At 36.2% G+C, this 23,286-nt stretch overlaps 1 protein-coding gene across 23 annotated transcripts in view; it reads left to right on the forward strand.

Annotated features, from left to right (window-relative positions):
- ZDBF2 (zinc finger DBF-type containing 2) overlaps positions 1-22,940 on the forward strand; it is a 39,865-nt gene extending 16,925 nt beyond the window's left edge. For 9 of the 23 annotated variants that reach the window (XM_009444098.5, XM_526003.9, XM_009444095.5 and 6 more), the window contains 2 exons: positions 5,747-5,874; positions 13,224-22,940. In XM_009444098.5, coding sequence (XP_009442373.4) covers positions 5,747-5,874; positions 13,224-20,100 — 7,005 coding nt within the window. In that variant the 3' untranslated portion in view covers positions 20,101-22,940. Of the gene's footprint in view, positions 1-494; positions 631-3,894; positions 4,030-5,746; positions 5,875-13,223 lie in introns of those variants that run through there. The other 14 variants (XM_063790671.1, XM_063790665.1, XM_063790673.1 and 11 more) reach the window with 5 other exon arrangements.
- The last annotated feature ends 346 nt before the right edge of the window (positions 22,941-23,286 follow it).

Genomic DNA, 23,286 nt, shown 5'->3' on the forward strand with positions numbered 1-23,286 from the left:
GCAGAGGGAGATGGCGATTTCTCTTCCTATTTTATAAGGCCACCAATCCTATTGAAGATGTCGCTACTGTTAGGACTTCATTTAACCTAAATTACCTCCTAAAAGCCCTGTCTCCAAATATTAGGGGTTAGAACCTTAACATGTGAATTTTGGGGGGATGTAGTTCAACCTATAGCAGTTAGATTGATTGGTTTTCAGATGTTAAACTTATTTTGCATCTGTGGGATAAATCCCACTTGGTCATGGTGTATAATCCTTTTTATATGTTGCTGGATTTGGTTTGCTATTAATAATATTTTGTTGAGAATGTTTGCAGCCTTGTATTTCAAGGCTTTGGAGAACTGTAAAAGCAGTGAAGTAATATGGGGCCCATATCTAGTGAAGTATTTAACAGAAACAATGGAAGCCAAAAGAAAGAAAACAACTGCCACCTAGAATTCTCTACTCAATACGTATATCTTTTAATAAGGAAGGTGAAATAAAACTATTTTCAGGAAATAAAAATTAAGGGAATTTGTCACCAGCAGACTCTCACTAAAGGAAAAACTAAAAAGGAGTTCTTCAGGCAGAAGGAAAATGATTCCCGATGGAAGCTCAGAGATACAGGAAGTAATGAAGAACAGTGGAAAGGTAAATATGTAGGCAATCAATCTAAGTGAATACTGTCTTGTGGGATGAACAACAATGGCATATAAATTGGGAGGGGAGTAAATGATGTTAATTTCTAAGGACTTTGCATTGTTTATAAAGAGAATAAAAGTAACAAGTAATTTTAGACGTTGACAGTTCAGGGTTGCTCATTGTAATCTCTTACCAAAATAGACTATGAAAAGTCTGTAACTAACTACAGAGTTAACAGAAAGGGAAAAATTGAAATGATGAAATGTAGTCCACAAGAAGACAAGAAAGGAGAGGAAAAGGGATAATTGTATAGGCAAGAGTAACAGATTGAAAAAGTTAAATACAACTCTATCAGTAATACATTAAGTGAAAATAGGTTTGATGCTTGAATTACAACTGTATTCAATATTTTGTCAGAGGTCCTAGTCAAAGAAATAAGGAAAGAAAAATAAAAATGATAAAGATTGGATAAGAAGAAATAAAACTATTATTTATACACAACATGATGGTGGACATAAAAACTAAAAAGATATCTAGATAAACCATTAGAATCAATAAGTGATTTTAAAAGGTTGTTACACTAATGTAAAAAGAAAGTGTATTTTTATATACAGATACCATGCAGAAAATGAGATATAAAAAATCATTTACAATAGCATCAAAGAACATCAGAATCTAGGGAATAAACATAAGAAAATGTAAGATCTTTAAACTAGAAACTATAAACCTTGAAAGAAATTTTCATGTTCATGGATTGAAGAATCAATATTGTAAACATGTCAATTCTGCCTAGATTGTTATATTTATCCAATGTAATTTCAATCAAAATCTCAGAGAAGTATTTTTTTTTAATGAAAAGCCAATTCCAAAAATAAATGTGGGAAAGTAAAAGGCTCAGAAGAACTAGGATAATCTTAAGAACAAAGTGAATAGATGTCCTGTATCAGATACTAAAACTTATGAAACTTTAGTCTTTAGTCTTTAAAATAGTGCAGTCTTGCTGCAGAGTTAGAAAGACCATGGAGAAAAACCAGGAATTCCAGAAACAGACACATTTATGGATGTCTGATTTGTGACAAAGGTGCTGCACAGCAGTGAGGACAGGACTTTCTTCAATAAATGATACTGGGTCAATTGAATATTCATATGGAGAGGAAAATGAAACTTTATTGCCAAATCACCCTGCATATAAAAATCAGTTAGAAGTAGACTATAGATGCAAATGTTGTAGCCAAAATAGTAAAGCTTCTAGAAACAGGAGAAAATCTCTATGACTTTGATGGTAAAGAGAGATTTCTGGCCACAAAAAGCACTGACAAAGAAAAAAAGATAAAACCGGACTGCAATAAAGTTAAACAATGGAAGATGATTAAGAAAGTGAAAAGAAGCTGCAGAGAGGAAGATGGTACTCGAAACACATATAATTGAGCAAAGAACTGGTGTCCTGAATAAGGAATTTCTACAAGTCCATAAGGAAGAGACAGAACATCCATTTGAAAAACAGAGAGACTTGAACAGACCCAACGTAAAAGAGGATATCCAGATGGCTAGGAAATATGAAAAGCTATTGCAAAAATTACAGATTAAGGCCACAGTGATAGAACAATAAACATCCTTACAATAGCTAAAATTGAAGAGACTGACAATAGCAAGTGTTGATAAGGAGATAGGAATACTGCTGGTAGAAATATAAATTTGTACAGCCACTTTGGAAGACTGGTCGGTAGGGAGTACTAAAGCTGAACATATGCAAATTTTATGACCCAGAAGTTTCACTCCTAATAATGCACTCAACAAAAATGCATGCACATTGGCACCAAAAGACACATACAAGAAGGTTCTTCATAGTATTATTAGTAATAGCCAAAAGCTAGAAACAACACAAATGTCCATCAAGAGTAGAATGAATAAATAAGATATGGCATATTCATACAATGAAATATGCAGAAAAGAAAATGAACAGATTCAGCCAATATGGATGAATATCACATATATAATATTGAGTAAAATAAGCTGAATGCAATAGCATACATATTATATGACTCCATTTATATATATTTCAGAAAATTTCAAAACTATAGTATTAAAAGTTAGGTAATAGTTACTTTTGGGGAAAAGGGAAGGGATTGGGATGGGGCATTACAGGGATTTCTGGATGTTTGTCAACTTTTTATGGATAGATGGTAAGGATGTGTCTACTTTGTGATAGTTGATTGAGCTGTATGCATATGATTTGTGTACTTTATGTTATACATCAATTCAAAAAATCTAAAGGAACTGATACCTTATAGGATGTAAATGAAGTTTTCTATTCACATTGCTTTTTTCTTTTTGCCTTGGCAGAGAGAGGACAAGGTTGGATTTTAGTATTTATTTTTGTAATTTCAACTTTTATTTTAGATTCGGGGGTACACATGTCCATCTTGTTACGTGGGTATGTTGTGTGATGCTGAGGTTTGGGGTACAAATGATCCCATCACCCAGGTAGTGAGCATAGTACCTGATAGGTAGTTTTTCGAGCCCTTTCCCCCTGCCCTGTCTCTCCTGACCCAGTGTCTCCCAGTGCCTTTTATTCCCATCTTTATGTCCACATGTACCTAATGTTTAGCTCCCACTTAAAAGTGAGAACATGTGGTATTTGGTTTTCTGTTCCTGTGTAAATTTGCTTAGGATGATGGTCTCCAGCTGTATCCATGTTGCTGCAAATGACATGATCTCATTTTTTATGGCTGTGTAGTATTCCATGATGTATATGTACCACATATTCTTTATTCAGTAACGTTGAATTTTAACTGAATATTTATTTGTTTCCTTGTGCATTTGTCCCCTTTAATCACCAGGCAGTCTAACTCTGGTGATGGGTCCTGGACAGTGGAGAGTTTCATAGCAGGATTTTGAAAGCATCATAATTTAGATTGTTCCTGGGGCTAGGAGCACTAGCATGGACCTCTGAAGTCAACATGGAAGAAAATAATTCCAAGAGTTGTAACAGTGGTCAGGAGCTAGCAACCTGATTTAAGTTCTTTAACACCTTTACCGTGATATTTTAAAATATCTTTTCTAAGTATTGTTAAATTAAAATGCACTATTAAATTATAAATAACATGTTAGAAATATGCCATTTGCTAGCATAATACAATGAAAGAGGATAAGCTCCAGAGTTAGATTCAAATCCTGGCCTTGCTGTTTGCTCATTATAAAACTTTGGGCAGTTTACTCTAATTCTTTTTTTTCTTTTCTTTTCTTTTTTTTTTTTTTTTGAGACAGAGCCTCACTCTGTCACCCAGGTTGGAGTGCAGTGATGCAGTCTCGGCTTACTGCAACCTCCGCCTCCAGGGTTCAAGCAATTCTCCTGCCTCAGCCTCCCAAGTAGCTAGGACTACAGGCGCGCAGCACCACCATGCCTGGGTAATTTTTATTTTTTTATTTTTTAGTAGAGACAGGGTTTTGCCTTGTTGGCCAGGCTGGTCTTCAACTCCTGACCTCAGGTGATCTGCCCACTGTAGCCTCCCAAAGTGCTGGGATTACAGGCCTGAGCCACTGCACCCAGCCCAGTTTACTCTAATTTTTTGTGCCTTAGTCTTTTCGTGCTAAATGGGGACGATATTCTTACTCAGTGAAAAGTCAATGAAGATTACTGTGTAAATGGAATAGCACTGTGTTTGGTACATCATAGGTGCTCCATAGGTAGACTTTTTCCCATTCTGCTTGCTACTCCACTAAATAATATTAGTAAAGAAAGAATCTTTCTAACTGTAGGGAGAGTTACAAGACTGAAAAATTTAGTGTATTTATTTTAATTTTGTGTTTAAGCTGGGATTTTTAATTTCTGAAAGAAAATAAAGGTGCCTTTTTTGTCAATCTTTGACCTCTTTTAATACAATAATCCAACCCTGTTCTCTCTCTTAACAGATTTTCCTTTTAAAAAACATTTACTCATTGAAAAATATAAGAATTTATAAGAAAAATTGAAAAATTACCCATAACTGCACCACACTGATATCTGTACTAGTAAGGTTTGGTGTACACTAGTCCCCCCTTATCTGTGGTTGGTTTCAGTTACAGCCAAATGTGGCTCGAAAATATTAAATGGAAAATTCCAGAAATAAATGGGCAAATAAATTGCATGTTATTCTGAGTAGCTTGATGAAATCCTTCGCTGTCACTCATTGTCCCACTCAGGACATGAATCATCCATTTGTCCAGCATATTCCTGCTGTCTGCCCATTAGTCACTCAGTAGCTGTCTTGGTTATTAGATCAACTGTTGGATATCACAGTGCTTGTGTTCAAGTAACCCTTATTTTACTTTTATTACAGTATATTGTTATAATTGTTTTATTTCATTATCAGTTATTGTCATTAATCCCTTACTGTGTGTAGTTTATAAATTAATCTTTATCATAGGTACGTAAGGAAAAACATATATAGGTTTGGTACTATCCACCGTTTCAGGCATCCACTGGGGGTCTTGGAACAAATTCCCTGCGGATAATAGGGGACTACTGTAATTTCTTCCATTTACTTGTCTGTATGTTTTTAAACTGTAGTTTGACATGAAACCATACGTGTGGTTTTTGCATTCCTCATTTTTTTCTAAATCCAGCGCCATAGACTGCTCGGCCACACCACACTCATTTTTTCTTAATATGTAACGTTTCCCCATGTTATTAAAAATTTTCTAAATCCAGCGCCTTAGACCAGTCGGTCACACTACCACGCTCATTTTTTTTTTAATATGTAACGTTTCCCATGTTACTTAAAATTCTTTGTATTATTTTAGAGAGCTGCATAGTATTACATCTTAGAGCCTATTATAATTGAAGTCTTTTACTGTTAGAAACTTAGAAGGTTTCCAGTTTTTTGTTATGCTATGATAATGGCATCTTTTTTGCATGAATCATTTACCTTTAAGACTATTTCCTTAGGCTGTACTTAGGGAAATCTCATTATTTTACCTAAGGGAAAGTAATTTTATGGTTTTTAGATGCAAATTTCAGAATTGCTTTATAGAAAAGCTTTCAATTCATAATTTTACCAAGAGAATAGAAATGAATCCATTTTGTCGAACTCTCACTACTGAATACTGTCCATTTAAAAATATTCCATTTCTTTTTTCTTTATAGCATTTGTTCAGTGCTCAGCACAGGAGTTTGACCAGACAGAGTAGACGTCAAATATGTACCAGTAGTTTGATGGAACGTTTCTTACAGGATGTACTGCAGCACCACCCATATCATTGTCAAGAGAGCAGGTAAAGTAGTTGATTGGAATAATATTTATACGTAGTTATATGTTACAGTAGATGTTTGTGTTCATGTCCCAATCAATACTTTAAGTGAATCTTTGAGTCTAGGAATATAAAGTAAAATTTTAGTAACTTTCATTTGCAATTTAAAATTTTTCTTAGCTGAAGTAAGAAATTTCACTACAGAAGATATGGACTACACTATGTTTTTTTCTAAATAAAAGTCTTAGGCTAATAATTACATATCATTAAGATGTTTTAGAAGTATGTTATAGGATTAAGCAGGGGGAAAAGGAGGAAGAAATAGTTTTTTTTGTTTGTTTGTTTTTGAGATGGAGTTTTGCTCTTGTTGCCCAGGGTAGAGAGCAATGGCACGATCTCAGCTCACCGCAACCTCCACCACCCAGGTTCAAGCAATTCTCCTGCCTCAGCCTCCCGAGTAGCTGGGATTACAGGCATGTGCCACCACGCCTGGCTAATTTTTTGTATTTTTATTAGAGTTGAGGTTTCGCCATGTTGGTCAGGCTGGTCTCGAATTCCCGACCTCAGGTGATCCACCCGCCTTGGCCTCCCAAAGTGCTGAGATTACAGGCGTGAGCCACCGCACCTGGCAAAATGGTTTTTAAAAGGTTAGCAACAGAAAAACTGGTGACAATAGCAGAGTAAGGACAATCAAGTCAAAACTGAGTCAAATCCACATTAATAGAACTCTTTGCTAATTCTGAGGAAAAGAGGTAGCAAAAAGAATTGGGTTTTTAAATAACCTGTCTGTATTTTGATAGCTTTTCTTGTATCCATTTGTTTTAGTTGTTTTTAATAAAAGTAATTATTTTGATAACATTTAAGAGTTAATGCCCTATGTTAAAGAAAAACATTGGTAGAAAATCAGATTAAATATTATAGTATGTTTGTAGCTCCAGCTGTACAAGATAAGGTAAAAATAGATCATTAGCACATCTGTGCAGAATTAACTGAGATGTGCACCAGTTAGTAGAAAAAGGGATAAACTTCTTTGCCTTGCAAATCACTAACATAGACCTTAGAAATGGCAAAAATATTTTAATGGGGAAAAGTTAGAGGAAAACAAGATGGTTTCTTAGCTGGTGGGAAGATAGAATTAGCCTATCCTGGGGTCAGTATAAATTTCCAGTTTTTTTTTATTTTTGTTTTTTGTTTTTTTTTGAGACGGAGTCTTGCTGTGTCACCCAGGCCGGACTGCAGTGACATGATTTCAGCTCACTGCAACCCCCACCTCCCTGGTTCAAGCAATTCTCCCTGCCTTAGCCTCCCAAGTAGCTGGGATTACAGGCACCCATCACCACGCCTGGCTAATTTTTTTGTATATTTAGTAGAGACTGGGTTTTGCCATGTTGGCCAGGCTGGTCTTGAACTCCTGACCCCAGGTGATCTGCCCGCCTTGGCTTCCCAAAGTACTGGGATTACAGGAATGAGTCACCGTGCCCAGCTCCAATGTATAACTCTCATAAGCAGTGCTTCAGCAAACATGTTTTTACATTAATTTTTTTTTTCTTTTTTTTTTGAGACAGAGTCTCGGTCTGTTGGCCAGGCTGTAGTGCTATGGCACAATCTTGGCTCACTGCAACCTCCATCTTCGGGGCTCAAGCAATTCTCCTGCCTCAGCCTCTCAAGTGGCTGGGATTACAGGCATATGCCACCATGCCTGGCTAATTTTTGTATTTTTAATAGAGACAGGGTTTCACCATGTTGGCCAGGCTGGTCTCGAACTCCTGACCTCAGGTAATCTGCCTACCTCGCCCTCCCAAAGTGCTGGGATTACAGGCGTGAGCCACCACGCCCGGCCACATGCAACTATTTCTATGGTATAGCTTGCTAGAATTTGAAGTTCTGGGTCAGAGTTTATGGACCTTAAAAATTTTTTATTTTTATTTTTTATCTTTCCTTTCTGGAATAATTTCAGGCTAACAAAAATGTGTAAAACTGGTACAAGAAATTCTTGGATCACCTTCCCCTGGCTTTCTCAAATATTAAATCCAAAATAACCACAGAGGGCCAGGTGCAGTGGCTCACGCCTGTAATCCCAGCACTTTGGGAGGCCAAGGTGGGCTGATGGCTTGAGGTCAGGAGTTCAAGACCAGCCTGGCCAACATGGTGAAACCCCTGTCTCTACTAAAAATACAAAAGTTAGCTAGGCATGTTGGCACACACCCGTAGTCCCAGCTACTCGGGAGGCTGAGGCAGAAGAATTCTTGAACTGCACTCCAGCCTGGGTGACAGAGCTAGACTCCTTCTTAAAAAAAGATTTTAAAAAACCACTTACAATGATAAAAACTAGGAAACTACAAATGCAGTAGGAGGATCACTTGACTACAGGAGTTGGAGGCTGCAGTGTACTTTGACCTCCCCCCGGCCTGTGAATAGGTGCATCCAGCCTGGGCAACATAGTGAGGCCTGTCTTGGCCTCTAAAAAAAAAAAACAAGCCCCAAGCTGGGCGCAGTGGCTCACACCTGTAATCCTACCACTTTGGGAGGCCGAGGCGGGCGGATCACCTGAGGTCGGGAGTTTGAGACCAGCCTGACCAACATGGAGAAACCCTGCCTTTACTAAAAATACAAAAAATTAGCCGGGCATGGTGGTGCCTGCCTGTAATCCCAGCTACTCAGGAGGCTGAGGCAGGAGAATCGCTTGAACCCTGGAGGCGGAGGTTGCAGTGAGCTGAGATTGTGCCATTGCACTCCAGCCTGGGCAACAAGAGCGAAACTTGGTCTCAAAACAAACAAACAAACAAACCCAAAGCAAAAAACTCCCTGAACCCTGCTCAGAGGGAGCCAGTTTTAAAAACACAAAAACCAAAAACCAAGAAATTACATTGATACCATACTAACAGCTAATCTATAGACCTTGTTTAAATTTTGTTGGTTGTCTTAACTCATGTCCATTTCTTGGACCAGGAACCAGTCCACAATCACACATTGCATTTCGTTGTCAACATCTCCTTAGTTTTCCTTTATCTTAAATAGTTCCTCAGTTTTTCTTTGTTTTTAAGACCATGATACTTTATTTATAGAGTACTGGCCAGTTAATTTATAGGATAGCCTTCAATTTGTGTCTGCCTGATATTTTCTTATGATTAAACTTCAGTTATGCATTTTGGGCATGAATATCTTAGAATCGATGTGCCCTTCTCAGTGTGTAGCATCAGGAGACACATAATGTTGCCGTATCATTTTGGGTGATGTTAGCTTGAGCCACTTGATTAAGGTACTACTGTCTGCCAAGTTACTCCACTGTGAAGTTACTGTTTTTCCTAATTAATAAGGATCGTATGGGGAAGAACTTTGAGACTATGTAAATACCTTGTTTCTTATCTTACTTTTGCCCACTTATTTTATGCAACCATTAATGATTCTTTGATCAAAATGCTACCATAAAGGAGATCTTTACTTGTTCTTTCACTTATTCAAGTATTTAATACTTATTTATATCATTATAGACTCATAGATATTTCCTTTATTCTATGGGTTTTAATTTGTTACTATTTATTATTTATTTTGTTGCTCAAATTGTGTATGGACATTTGAAGTCCTTGCTAGACACTTCCTAGAAGGCTATACCAATTTATACTCACACCAGCAGCATAAGAGAATGCTCGTTTCCTGTCACTGTTGCTAACACTGGGATTATCAGCTTCTTTTTTCCCTCCCAACCTAATAGGCCAAAAATATGTAGATATACATACTGATAATCCCATATTATCTATTTTCAGGTAAAACTTTTTTGTATACTGATTGGCCATATTTTATTCTGTGATATGTTTGTTAATATACTTTGCCCATTTTTCTATGGAGTTATTTGTGTATTTTGGCTTTGTAAGAAATATATGAGTATGAGTAATATCCTTTGTATTTTAAATGTGTTACAGATTTTTTTCAGAACCCAATTGTTTGTCTTTTAACTGTATATGTTATTCTTTATTATATAGAAATTAAAATTTTTGATTTAATCAGATGTAAGGAGAATTTTTCTTTATGGCTTCTTTTATGCCTTTTTCTTCATGCCTTTGTTTTTTCTTTTAAATATTTATAACCATCTTGGAGTTTGTTTTTATATGTGGTGTGAGGCAGGACTTCTTGTATCTCTATCCTTGCTGATATAAAATGTTACCACCTGTGTCATAACTCGAGTTCTTGTATTTGTGTATATGTGTGTATGTATATCTCATTTTGAATACCATTTTGTTTCCTTGATTTAAAAAAAATCCCATGCCAATAGTACATTATTTTATTATATATGTATAAACTTTCTAACTTATAGGATTTATGATTTTAAAACATTTCCTTTCTGCTTCCCCCTTGTCTAGACATTGTAAATTTTTCTATTTTAACTTTCCTGAAAATCAGTTCTTGCTTTATTTTTGTTTCATCTTCATTAATTTTTTCCTTTTCTTCATGTATTTCGTCTACCTTTTTATGGGGGCAATTTGGTTGTTATTTTTTTCATCTTAAATTGGGTGCCCAGTTGTATTTATGAATTCTTTTCTTAATGGAAGTATTTAAAAATATGACGTTTTTATTTTGGCCATATCTCATAGTTTTTATTTCTTTTAGATAATTTAAAAAATGTTTTTCTTTTTAGCTCAAGAGTTTTTCTTTTTAGCTCAAGAGTTTAGCTGTTTTTTGTTCGTTTGTAGGTCTCACTCTGTGGCCCAGGCTGGAGTGCAGGGTGTGATTATAGCTCACTGTAGTCTCAAAGTCCTGGGCTCAAGTGATCCTCCTGCTTCAGCCTCTCGAGTATCTGGGACTATAGGCATGTACCACCATGCCTGGCTTATTTTTTAAATTTTTTGTAGAAACAGGATCTCATTATGTTGCCAAGGCTGGTCTCAAACTCTTGGCCTCAAGTGATCCTCTCACTTGAGTCTTCCAAAGTGGGGGGATTACAGGCATGAACCACCACACCTGGCCAGAAGAGTGGTTTTTAATCTTTAATGGTTAGATTTTTAGAGAGCTTTTTTTGTTGTTGTGTAGTTACAAATGATGAGTTAAATGTGGATTGTGATTTAATTGTTAAACATATTATACACACACAAATACAGATGCAGATCAAAGCATCCAGATGGCAGTTCATGACCTTCTTGGGATTTTACCAGCTGTATGATTTTATGATTATACCTTCTTTTCTTTTTTCTCTTTTCTTTCTTTTCTTAGCTACATATTGCACAATTGGTTTTATTTTGAGAATGTTGTGATAGTCCTTAAGACAAATGAAGATAGTTTAGGGTTCTGAAAAACTAGAGTGAAGTGGTTGTTGCACTGCAATGTCCTTGTTGAGAAGTATGAAAAATTAGAATTGTTTTTTGCTGCATCACAATACTTTTGATGCAGGGTTAACTTTATTTTCTAAATTCAAAATTAATATTAAGGTAATAAATTTATATGGGATAGTAACAGTAATACTTAGGCTAAAATGAAATTGCATATGGCTGACACATGTATGCATGTTCTCTTAGACAAATGACATCTCAAATTGGAAAAATTCAATAAATTTTTAGGTGTTTATTTTTAATTGTTATAGGCTATTTTTATAAACAAACAGTTTTAGATTAATGGAAACAATGAGGAAATAGTACAGAGTGTGCCTATAATACTCTCTTACCCAATTTCTCTATTATTAACATTAATGTGATATATTTGTTACAAGTAATGAACTGATATTAGTAAAGTCCATGGTTTATTCAGACTTCTTAGTTTCTACTTAAACTAAGTTTTCTTAAACTAAGATTTTCTTAGTTTTACTACTTTTTCTGTTTCAGAATCACATCCAGGATACCACATTACATTAACTTGTAATGTCTCTTTAGGTCCCTCTTGGCTGTGACAGTTTAATCTTTTTTTTTTTTTTTCTTAAACAGGTCTAGATGTGATGATACTTATCTCTTTGAATTGTTATTATTTTTTATGTGTCTGCCTTCTGCAGCTACTTGAATGGTCTTTAAAAGGCAGCTTAACTTTTTTTGAATTTGCCTTAGTACCTAGCATAGTACCTGTAATGCAGTAGTAAGTCCTTAGTAGATGGTTGTTACGTGAATGAATGTTTGCCCGACTTTAAGAATTCAGGCCATGGCAATATCATTAGGTCAGTTGGTTTTATGTACATGAAAGAACAGTCCCTGAAATGCTTTGGTCAAACATGTTGTCTTGATACTGGTAGAAGAGATTCATAGACTGATTTTAGATATGAAAGTTTTGGGTCTTTTTAAAAATAATGAAATTTAAATTTTGAATGGGAAATACATATACATAGACATAATTCACAGTGCACGTTCAAAAGTAAGTCTTCTTAAATTGCTGCCATCCTGAATCACTTCCCTAGAGGTAACACTTGACACCTCTAGACTTCTACAGTTGTATGTGCCATTCTCCAGATATTCTAAGTGCATTATTTTTTTCCCTTCTATTTTACATAAATGGTAGCTTTCTGTGTACCCTTGCTTTTCACTAACAATGTTTATAGTAATTGGTTTTTATTTGTATATATAGAGCTGCTTTATTATTTTTAAAAACCACATTGTATTCCATTAAATACCATTAATTATTTAACCAGTACCCAGTTACTGAGTATTCAGGTTGATTCTAGTCATTTGCTATTACCCCTCCCTCCGCTCAAAAGTAACAGTAACTATTCTTGCACATGTTCATTAAACACATGAGAAAACCAAAAGTGGAATTAGAGGTCAAAGGGTATGTACATTCTTAATTTTAATAGACATTGCCAAATTGCTGTTTGTAGAGGTTACAAATCTACATAGAGGTTAACCAGTAACTGTTAACTGATCTATATTCCTATGAACAATGTATTAAAGTGCCTTTGTCCTTACACCCGCACCAAAACAATGTGTTAAGATAATAATAGCTAACATTTGTGAATGCTTACTATGTGCCAAGCTGTTTCTTTGTTTTAATGCTCTTTACATGTAACAATTAATTTACTCATCAAAACATTCTCATGAGGGAAAATAGTGTAAGATTCCCTTTTTTTGGAGGCAGAAACTGAAGCAACAAAGTTAAGTAACATAGGTCAAACTTTTTGCTATTTACTACTCTGATAACTGAAAAATAATATATGATTTTATTTGTTTAGTTATTCATGTTTAGGGGCCATTTGTATTTAAGTAGCAATTGGTGGAGCTACCTCCACCTTCTGCAGTAATTCCCCCCTGTGGTCCATGCAGTGTTCAGCCTGGGGTGACTGCCTGGATTCCTTGTCCTTTAAGGATAGTCCAGAACAGAAAGCAAATAACATTTATTATGCCTCTATTTTAATATTTTAAACAGACATTAGAATATGTTTATGAGTTTCCCCCCTTTCTTTTTAGTTCAACACAAGATGAGACACATGTGAATACTGGGTCATCGTCTGAAGTGGTGCATTTGGATGATGCTTTTTCTGAAGAAGAGGAAGAGGATGAGGATAAGGTTGAGGATGAGGATGCTACCGAAGAGAGACCATCCGAGGTTTCAGAACCTATTGAAGAGTTACATTCCAGACCTCATAAATCTCAGGAAGGCACGCAGGAGGTTTCAGTTCGACCATCAGTTATTCAAAAACTGGAGAAGGGACAGCAGCAGCCCTTGGAGTTTGTTCATAAAATTGGGGCCAGTGTGAAAAAATGTAACCTAGTAGATATTGGTCAGGCTACAAATAATAGAAGCAACTTGGTACGCCCCCCAGTGATTTGTAATGCTCCTGCTAGTTGTTTACCTGAAAGCTCTAACGATAGACCAGTTACAGCTAATACAACTAGTTTACCACCAGCAGCTCATTTGGATTCAGTTAGCAAATGTGACCCAAACAAAGTTGAGAAATATCTTGAACAGCCAGATGGGGCCTCTAGAAATCCTGTGCCATCATCCCATGTAGAAACTACTTCATTTTCTTATCAGAAACATAAAGAATCAAATAGGAAATCTTTACACATGAATTCAGATAAGTTGGTTTTGTGGAAAGATGTAAAATCTCAGGGTAAAACTTTATCAGCTGGCTTGAAATTCCATGAACGCATGGGTACTAAGGGCTCCTTAAGAGTTAAATCTCCTTCCAAATTAGCAGTAAACCTGAATAAAACTGACATGCCTTCTAATAAAGGAATCTTTGAAGATACTATTGCAAAGAACCATGAGGAATTCTTTTCTAACATGGATTGTACCCAAGAAGAAAAGCATTTGGTTTTTAACAAGACAGCCTTTTGGGAACAGAAGTGCTCAGTGAGTTCTGAAATGAAGTTTGAGTGTAGCTCTCTTCAGTCAGCATCTGATCAGCCCCAAGAGACTGCACAAGACTTAAATCTTTGGAAGGAGGAGCAAATTGACCAAGAAGATAACTATGAATCTAGAGGTTCAGAAATGAGTTTTGATTGCAGTTCCTCTTTTCATTCACTGACTGACCAATCTAAAGTGAGTGCCAAAGAAGTAAACCTTTCCAAGGAAGTACGTACTGATGTACAGTATAAGAATAATAAATCTTATGTTTCTAAAATAAGTTCTGATTGTGATGACATTCTTCACTTGGTTACCAACCAATCCCAAATGATTGTTAAAGAAATAAGTCTTCAGAATGCAAGGCATATTAGCCTGGTTGACCAAAGCTATGAATCTAGTAGTTCTGAAACGAATTTTGATTGTGATGCTTCACCTCAGTCCACTAGTGACTACCCCCAACAATCTGTAACAGAAGTAAACCTTCCTAAGGAAGTGCACATTGGTTTGGTTGATAAGAACTATGGTTCCAGTAGCTCTGAAGTAAGTGCTGATTCTGTTTTCCCACTGCAGTCAGTGGTTGACCGACCCCCAGTGGCTGTCACAGAAACAAAACTTCGGAAGAAGGCTCATACCAGCTTGGTTGATAACTATGGATCGAGTTGTTCTGAAACAAGTTTTGATTGTGATGTTTCTCTTGAGTCAGTAGTTGATCATCCCCAACTGACTGTCAAAGGAAGAAACCTGAAAGGTAGACAAGTCCACCTAAAACATAAGAAGCGTAAACCCAGTAGTGCTAAAGCACATCTTGATTGTGATGTCTCACTTGGGACAGTTGCAGATGAATCCCAGAGGGCTGTTGAAAAGATAAATCTTCTGAAGGAGAAGAATGCTGACCTTATGGATATGAACTGTGAATCCCATGGTCCTGAAATGGGTTTTCAGGCTGATGCTCAATTAGCTGACCAGTCTCAAGTAGCCGAAATAGAGCCTCAGAAAGTGGATGTTGACCTTGAGAATAAGAGTATTCAGTCGAGCCGTTCTTCTCTGAGTTCTGATTCTCCGGCTTCTCTTTATCATTCAGCTCATGATGAGCCTCAAGAAGCTTTGGATGAAGTAAATCTTAAAGAGTTAAATATTGACATGGAAGTTAAGAGCTATGATTGCTCCAGCTCTGAGTTGACTTTTGATTCTGACCCGCCTCTTCTGTCAGTTACTGAGCAGTCTCATCTGGATGCTGAAGGAAAAGAACGGCACATTGACCTGGAAGATGAGAGCTGTGAGTCAGATAGTTCTGAAATAACTTTTGATTCTGATATTCCTCTTTATTCAGTAATTGACCAACCTGAAGTAGCTGTTTATGAGGAAGAAACTGTTGATCTGGAAAGTAAAAGTAATGAATCTTGTGTCTCTGAAATAACTTTTGATTCTGATATTCCTCTTCATTCAGGAAATGATCACCCTGAAGTAGCTGTTAAAGAAGTAATTCAGAAAGAAGAGTACATTCACTTAGAAAGGAAGAATGATGAACCCAGTGGTTCTGAAATAAGTTCGGATTCCCATGCCCCTCTTCATTCAGTGACTAATTCTCCCGAAGTAGCTGTTAAAAAGCTAAATCCTCAAAAAGAAGAGCAGGTACACTTAGAAAATAAGGAAAATGAACCTATTGATTCTGAAGTAAGTTTGGATTATAATATCATTTTTCATTCAGTGACTGGACGTTCTGAAGATCCCATTAAAGAAATAAGCCTTCACACAAAAGAGCACATGTACTTAGAACATAAGAGTGTTTTTGAAGCAAGTTTGGATTCTGATGTCCCTCTTCAGGCAGCAACTCACAAACCTGAAGTAATTGTCAAAGAAACATGGCTTCAAAGAGAAAAGCACGCTGAATTCCAAGGTAGAAGTACTGAATTCAGTGGTTCAAAAACAAGTTTAGATTCTGGTGTCCCTCATTATTCAGTAACTGAACCTCAAGTAGCTGTTAACAAAATAAACAGAAAGAAGCAATATGTTCTAGAAAACAAGAATGATAAATGTAGTGGTTCTGAAATAATTTTGGATTCTAATGTTCCACCTCAGTCAATGACTGACCAACCTCAACTAGCTTTTTTGAAGGAAAAACATGTTAATCTGAAGGACAAAAACAGTAAATCAGGTGATTCTAAAATAACTTTTGATTCTGAACAACTTCAGGAAGCGGTTAAAAAAATAGACCAATGGAAGGAAGAGGTTATTGGCCTGAAAAATAAGATTAATGAACCTAGTACTTATAAATTAATACATCATCCTGATGTTTCTGTCCAGTCTGTGGCTGATCAACCCAAAGTAGCTATTAAACATGTAAACCTTGGGAATGAAAACCATATGTACTTGGAAGTTAAGAACAGCCAATATAGTTGTTCAGAAATGAATTTGGATTCTGGTTTCTTGGGTCAGTCAATAGTCAATCGACCTCAAATAACTATTTTGGAGCAGGAGCACATTGAACTGGAAGGTAAGCACAATCAATGTTGTGGTTCTGAAGTAAGTTTTGATTCTGATGACCCTCTTCAGTCAGTGGCTGACCGGCTGAGAGAAACCGTTAAAGAAATAAGCCTTTGGAAGGATGAAGAAGTTGACACGGAAGATAGGAGAAATGAAGCTAAGGGTTTTGAAATTATGTATGATTCTGATGTTCTTCAGCCAGTGGCTGGCCAACCTGAAGAAGTAGTTAAGGAGGTCAGTCTTTGGAAAGAGCATGTTGACTTGGAAAATAAGATTGTCAAACCTACAGATTCCAGAATAAATTTTGATTCTCATGAACCCCTTCAGTCCGTAACTAATAAAATTCCAGGGGCGAATAAAGAAATAAATCTTTTGAGGGAGGAACATGTTTGTCTGGATGATAAGGGCTATGTGCCCAGTGATTCTGAAATAATTTATGTTTCAAATATCCCTCTTCAGTCAGTGATAAAACAACCACACATTTTGGAAGAGGAGCATGCCAGTCTGGAAGATAAGAGCAGTAATTCTTGTAGTCCTGAAGAAAGTTCTGATTCCAATGACTCTTTTCAGGCAGCAGCAGATGAGCTTCAAAAACCTGTCAAAGAAATAAATCTTTGGAAGGAAGACCATATTTACCTGGAAGATAAGAGCTATAAATTAGGTGATTTTGATGTAAGTTATGCTTCTCATATTCCTGTTCAGTTTGTGACTGATCAATCTTCTGTACCTGTCAAAGAAATAAACTTGCAAAAGAAGGATCATAATGATCTAGAAAATAAGAACTGTGAAGTCTGTGGTTCTGAAATAAATTGTCATTCTTGTGTTCATCTTCAGTCAGAAGTTGACCAACCTCAAGTGTCTTACAAAGAGGCAGACCTTCAGAAGGAAGAGCATGTTGTCATGGAAGAAAAGACCGATCAACCTAGTGATTCAGAAATGATGTATGATTCTGATGTTCCTTTTCAAATAGTAGTTAACCAATTTCCAGGATCAGTCAAAGAAACCCACCTTCCAAAGGTGGTACTTGTGGATCTGGTGCCCAGTGATAGTGATTATGAAGTAATTTCAGATGATATTCCCCTTCAGTTAGTGACTGACCCACCTCAGTTGACTGTCAAAGATATCAACTGTATAAATACAGAATGTATTGATATAGAAGATAAGAGCTGTGACTTTTTTGGTTCTGAAGTCAGATGTAATTGTAAAGCCTCTACTCCCTCAATGACAAACCAATGCAAAGAGACTTTCAAAATAATAAACCGGAAGAAGGACTATATTATTCTGGGAGAGCCAAGTTGTCAATCTTGTGGTTCTGAAATGAATTTTAATGTTGATGCCTCTGATCAGTCCATGACTTACGAGTCACAAGGACCTGATGAGAAAATGGTGAAATATATTGATTCAGAAGATAAGAGCTGTGGATATAATGGTTCTAAAGGAAAATTTAATTTGGAAGACACTTCTCATCGAACGACTCACCGACTGCAGAAAGCTCACAAAGAAGCCAGCCTTCGGAAAGATACAAGAAATGCTGGCCTAAAAGGTAAGAGCTGTCAGTCTAGTGCTTCTGCAGTGGATTTTGGTGCCTCTTCCAAGTCAGTGCTCTATCGAAGGGCTGATAAAAAAAAACGTTCGAAGCTAAAACATAGAGATCTAGAAGTGAGCTGTGAACCGGATGGTTTTGAGATGAATTTTCAGTGTGCTCCCCCTCTTCTGTCTGATACTGATCAGCCTCAAGAAACTGTTAAGAAAAGACACCCTTGTAAGAAGGTATCTTTTGACTTGAAAGAAAAGAACCGTGATTCCCAGTCAAGCTCTGTTCCCAAGGTTGATTCTGTAAGGAACCTGAAAAAAGCAAAGGATGTCATAGAAGATAATCCTGATGAACCAGTTCTTGAAGCCTTGCCTCATGTACCTCCTTCATTTGTGGGGAAAACATGGTCTCAGATAATGAGAGAAGATGACATAAAAATTAATGCTCTGGTGAAGGAGTTTAGGGAAGGTCGTTTCCACTGTTACTTTGATGATGACTGTGAGACCAAAAAAGTTTCTTCGAAGGGGAAAAAAAAGGTTACCTGGGCTGACTTGCAAGGTAAGGAGGACACTGCACCAACTCAAGCTGTGTCAGAGAGTGATGATATTGTCTGTGGTATTTCAGATATTGATGACTTGTCAGTGGCCTTAGATAAACCATGCCATCGTCATCCTCCAGCAGAGAGGCCTCCTAAGCAAAAGGGGCGTGTGGCTTCTCAATGCCAGACAGCGAAAATCAGCCATAGTACTCAGACCAGTTGTAAGAATTACCCAGTGATGAAAAGAAAAATAATTAGACAAGAGGAAGACCCACCAAAAAGTAAGTGTTCACGTTTACAGGATGACAGAAAAACCAAAAAGAAAGTCAAAATTGGGACAGTTGAATTTCCTGCATCATGTACTAAAGTTTTGAAGCCTATGCAACCCAAAGCCTTAGTCTGTGTTCTTTCTTCTTTAAATATTAAACTGAAGGAGGGTGAAGGCCTTCCTTTCCCTAAAATGAGGCACCATAGTTGGGATAATGATATTCGGTTTATATGCAAATATAAACGGAATATCTTTGATTATTATGAGCCCTTGATTAAGCAAATTGTAATTAGTCCTCCCCTGAGTGTAATAGTACCAGAGTTTGAGAGGCGTAACTGGGTTAAAATTCATTTTAATAGGAGCAACCAAAACTCCAGTGCAGGAGATAATGATGCTGATGGACAAGGCTCTGCTTCAGCGCCTTTAATGGCAGTGCCGGCAAGATATGGATTTAATTCACATCAGGGAACCAGTGACTCTTCTCTGTTTCTGGAAGAATCAAAGGTTCTGCATGCTCGTGAGGTTCCAAAGAAAAGAAATTTCCAGCTAACATTTTTAAATCGTGATGTTGTCAAAATCTCTCCAAAATCAGTTAGAAATAAGCTTTTGGAAAGTCAAAGTAAAAAGAAAATTCATGGAAAGAGAGTGACAACTAGTAGTAATAAGCTAGGTTTTCCCAAAAAGGTTTATAAACCAATTATTCTCCAGCAAAAACCCAGAAAAGCTTCAGAGAAACAGTCAATTTGGATTCGGACCAAACCAAGTGATATCATTAGAAAGTATATTTCGAAATACTCTGTCTTTTTACGTCATAGATATCAGTCCAAGAGCGCTTTTCTTGGAAGGTATCTGAAGAAGAAAAAATCTGTTGTCAGTAGGCTAAAGAAGGCGAAGAGAACAGCTAAAGTGCTTTTGAACTCTTCAGTTCCACCAGCTGGTGCCGAAGAGCTGTCAAGCGCTATCGCAAATCCTCCTCCAAAGCGACCTGTGCGGGCTTCTTGCCGCGTTGCAAGAAGGAGGAAGAAGACTGATGAAAGCTACCATGGCCGACAGAAAGGTCCTTCTACACCTGTGAGAGCATATGATCTGAGAAGCTCATCTTGTTTACAACAACGTGAGAGAATGATGACTCGGCTAGCAAACAAACTGAGAGGTAATGAGGTAAAATAGAAGTTGGTTTTGTGTTCAGGCTAGTTGAGGATTCAGTACTTCAGTTGAAATATATTTGGTACTTTGTGCACACAGCTTTCCCAGCTTTGGTGAGAAAACTAATCTTGAACTATTTTGCTATAAATATTATTTTTCAGAATTTTTATATTCATTTAAAATTAGTGTTTAGAGTCCTTTCATTTTAAGATTCAGAAGCAGCCTTTGTCCAACATTTTCTGTAGAAGAACTTCATCTTAATTTATGTCACAAAATAATTTAGCACCGTATATAGAATTTTGTTCCTCAAATCATATCCCTCTTATTTTTTATGATTATCTCTCTCATGCCAGCAAATTTAACATTGTGAGAATGAATATAGCAAACTTATTAAAAAGAAGGAATTATAATGAATTATGTCAACTTTTGAATGGGGTTGACTTAAATGAATACAAACAAAATATAAGTTTTCTTTCTTTTTAAAGCATTCCAGAAAATGAGATTCCATAATCTTCAATACAGTTTTTAAAAACTGGTGATTTTTTTTAATGCATAACACAAACTCCTCCTGCTTCATTTAAATTGGATCTGCAAGTCTCTAACTTTTATCGTTTGGACACGTGCACACATACAGTCTCTAGGTTTTTTGGGTTAGCCTTATTAGATCTTAAAGGGGAAAATAATTTTGCCCATGTGTTTAGGCATTCCCCCCCTTTTTTTTAACCACCTTTACTCTCTTCTACATGAAGAGTTGGTGGTTTAATATGAAAATCCAGGTTATTTTGTGGCCTTATCCCCTAAAAATATTTTAGGCATTACCGTATCAGTTTTTATTTTTATGTTTATTTATTATTATTATTTTTTGAGACAGAGTCTCACTGTCTTGCCCAGGCTGGAGTGCAGTGGCCTGAACTTAGCTCACCGCAACCTCCACCTCCCGGATTCAAGCAATTCTCCTGCCTAAACCTCTCGAGTAGCTGGGACTACAGGTGTGCGCCACCATGCCCGGCTAATTTTTGTATTTTTAGTAGAGTCGGGGGTTTCACTATGTTGGCCAGGCTGGTCTCAAACTCCTGACCTTGTGATCCACCCGCCTCAGCCTCCCAAAGCGCTGGGATTACAGGCATGAGCCACCGTGCCTAGCCTACCATATCAGTTTTTAATAACTTGAACTGAAATTATTGGCTTGGTAATATTTGGGCAGGCCATTAATTCTCATCAGAAAATTACTTAATATTTCAAAAAATTGAATAAAACTGGTAATCTTCGTGGAGGCCCATTTTGCAAGTGGAAACCTGTATTTATACATTAGTTTGTCTTTAACTACTTGTTAACAGATTTTAACAGTTCAAATGAAAGATGTTAACGAGATGCAGTTTGAGTCTGGGATACTCAGAATAGATCCAGAACCTTTATTCAGGGACACTGGTTGAGTTGGTACAGATGCATTCAGTTGTCATTCATTCGTGTTAAGCCAAGATCCTGGATCTTCTATCATTAATGTTAAGAGGAAACATGAATTACAACTATATTGTATGACTGCCATATTTTATTGAAACTAAGGTCAATGTTGAACCATATCTTGATTTCAGAATTTAAAATGTGTTACCTTAGAAATAATGAAATATAGTATAACAGTTGGTTTCTAAATGTGGTTTTATTTCAGGGGCCATTATTTAACCTGTGTGTATGCTATGATGGAGTTCTTTTGTGATTTCTTTACTTCTAAATTTAAATAGTAATTATGTTTAAAAACAAATGTTTTTGTCTTTAGTTGCAAAGCAGCATATATCTCATTTCCTTCAACCTTGCCTCCTCATACACAAATATATTTTCATTTCTCTTCTTAAAAGATCACTGGGCCAGTAGTTCAAAATAATCCTCCAATTTTAATTTAGGAACAAAGCTTTGTCCTACTGACTAGGAAGTAAACAAACAGCTGATATATAAGATATTTGTGGGTATTGGTGTCTTTTTTCCCTATGGAATAGACACATAGTTCCCTTAAATATTATTAATAGACATTCTACAGTCTTTCAGTGTAAGTTTAAAAGCAAGAGATCAAATGAAAATGTGTACTATGTACCTATGATGTGTCATATCGTGATTACATCATGCAGAGAGAACAGTTCCTATAATTCAAGTAATTAAAATTTCAAGTTGTAAAAATGTTACCATTTTCACATTGGAAGCCCTTCTAAGTACCATTTTCATTGGGGGCAGGGAGAAGGTTTATATTTAAATTTTATATTACCAGACATAAAAGTACAGTGCAGTACTGATGATTTTGTTTAAAGTTTTTGAAATGTTTACTAAGTTCTTGTAATCATTATTATTTTAGACAAGCTTGAAAACTTGAAATTGTTGAAACTTATAATTTAAATTAAATTGGAAATTACTTTCAGAATTTGGTAGTATACAAGATGTGCCCCTTTGTCTAAATAAATGTTGGCTTAATTTGCAGAATAGATAAAACAATTGATGTTTTTGTGTATTCAAGAATGCATTAAATTCTTTTAATAGTAAAAAGTCAAATTACGACCATAATGAGTATTTTAATCTTGTTCTTGTTCAGTATTTTGCATAGATTTTTATTGTAATTGTCCTGAGTTCTACAGTATGTGAACAATATCGTGTGAAGTGTGTTTTTGCATTTGTGCATTTAAATTATTTATGTAACTAGGGCTGTGAGTAACACTGTTTTTTTTTTTTTTTTTGGTTAAAGAAAAGCTATATTTAAATATTCAAATAATTATATATTTCCATGTAAAACTAATGTGAAGACTAATGTATTTTTTATATTGCAGTGTAAAAGCTAAACTTGTTTTTGATGTTATCAAGATAAAATTTATTAAACCTTGAAATTTGTCTGTTCTCTCTTCATGTTAGAAACTTTTTCTGGGAATACTTGAAGAATAAGAGAATAATGGCCTGAGAGATAATAAATGAGAGAATGTAAATGTTGATGCCAGTGAGAAAGTAGTTTAACCAAAGATATACAGATTATATTCGATGCAGTAGTTATTTCAAAGGATTAAAATTAAACCATTTATTTGTCTGGTGGAGTGGTGGATTAGCAGCTTTTCACTTTGTGTACCTGTATTGAAAGGGCCCGTGAACAAGACTGAGTTCATGAGGCTGTATCTATATCACTGTTGACACCTACTGGGAAGGGAGAACTTGGGAGCCTCCACTACCACAGCATGTATT

The sequence above is a fragment of the Pan troglodytes genome, chromosome 13, assembly GCF_028858775.2.
Source record: "Pan troglodytes isolate AG18354 chromosome 13, NHGRI_mPanTro3-v2.0_pri, whole genome shotgun sequence".
In the NCBI taxonomy this organism is placed as follows: domain Eukaryota; kingdom Metazoa; phylum Chordata; class Mammalia; order Primates; family Hominidae; genus Pan; species Pan troglodytes.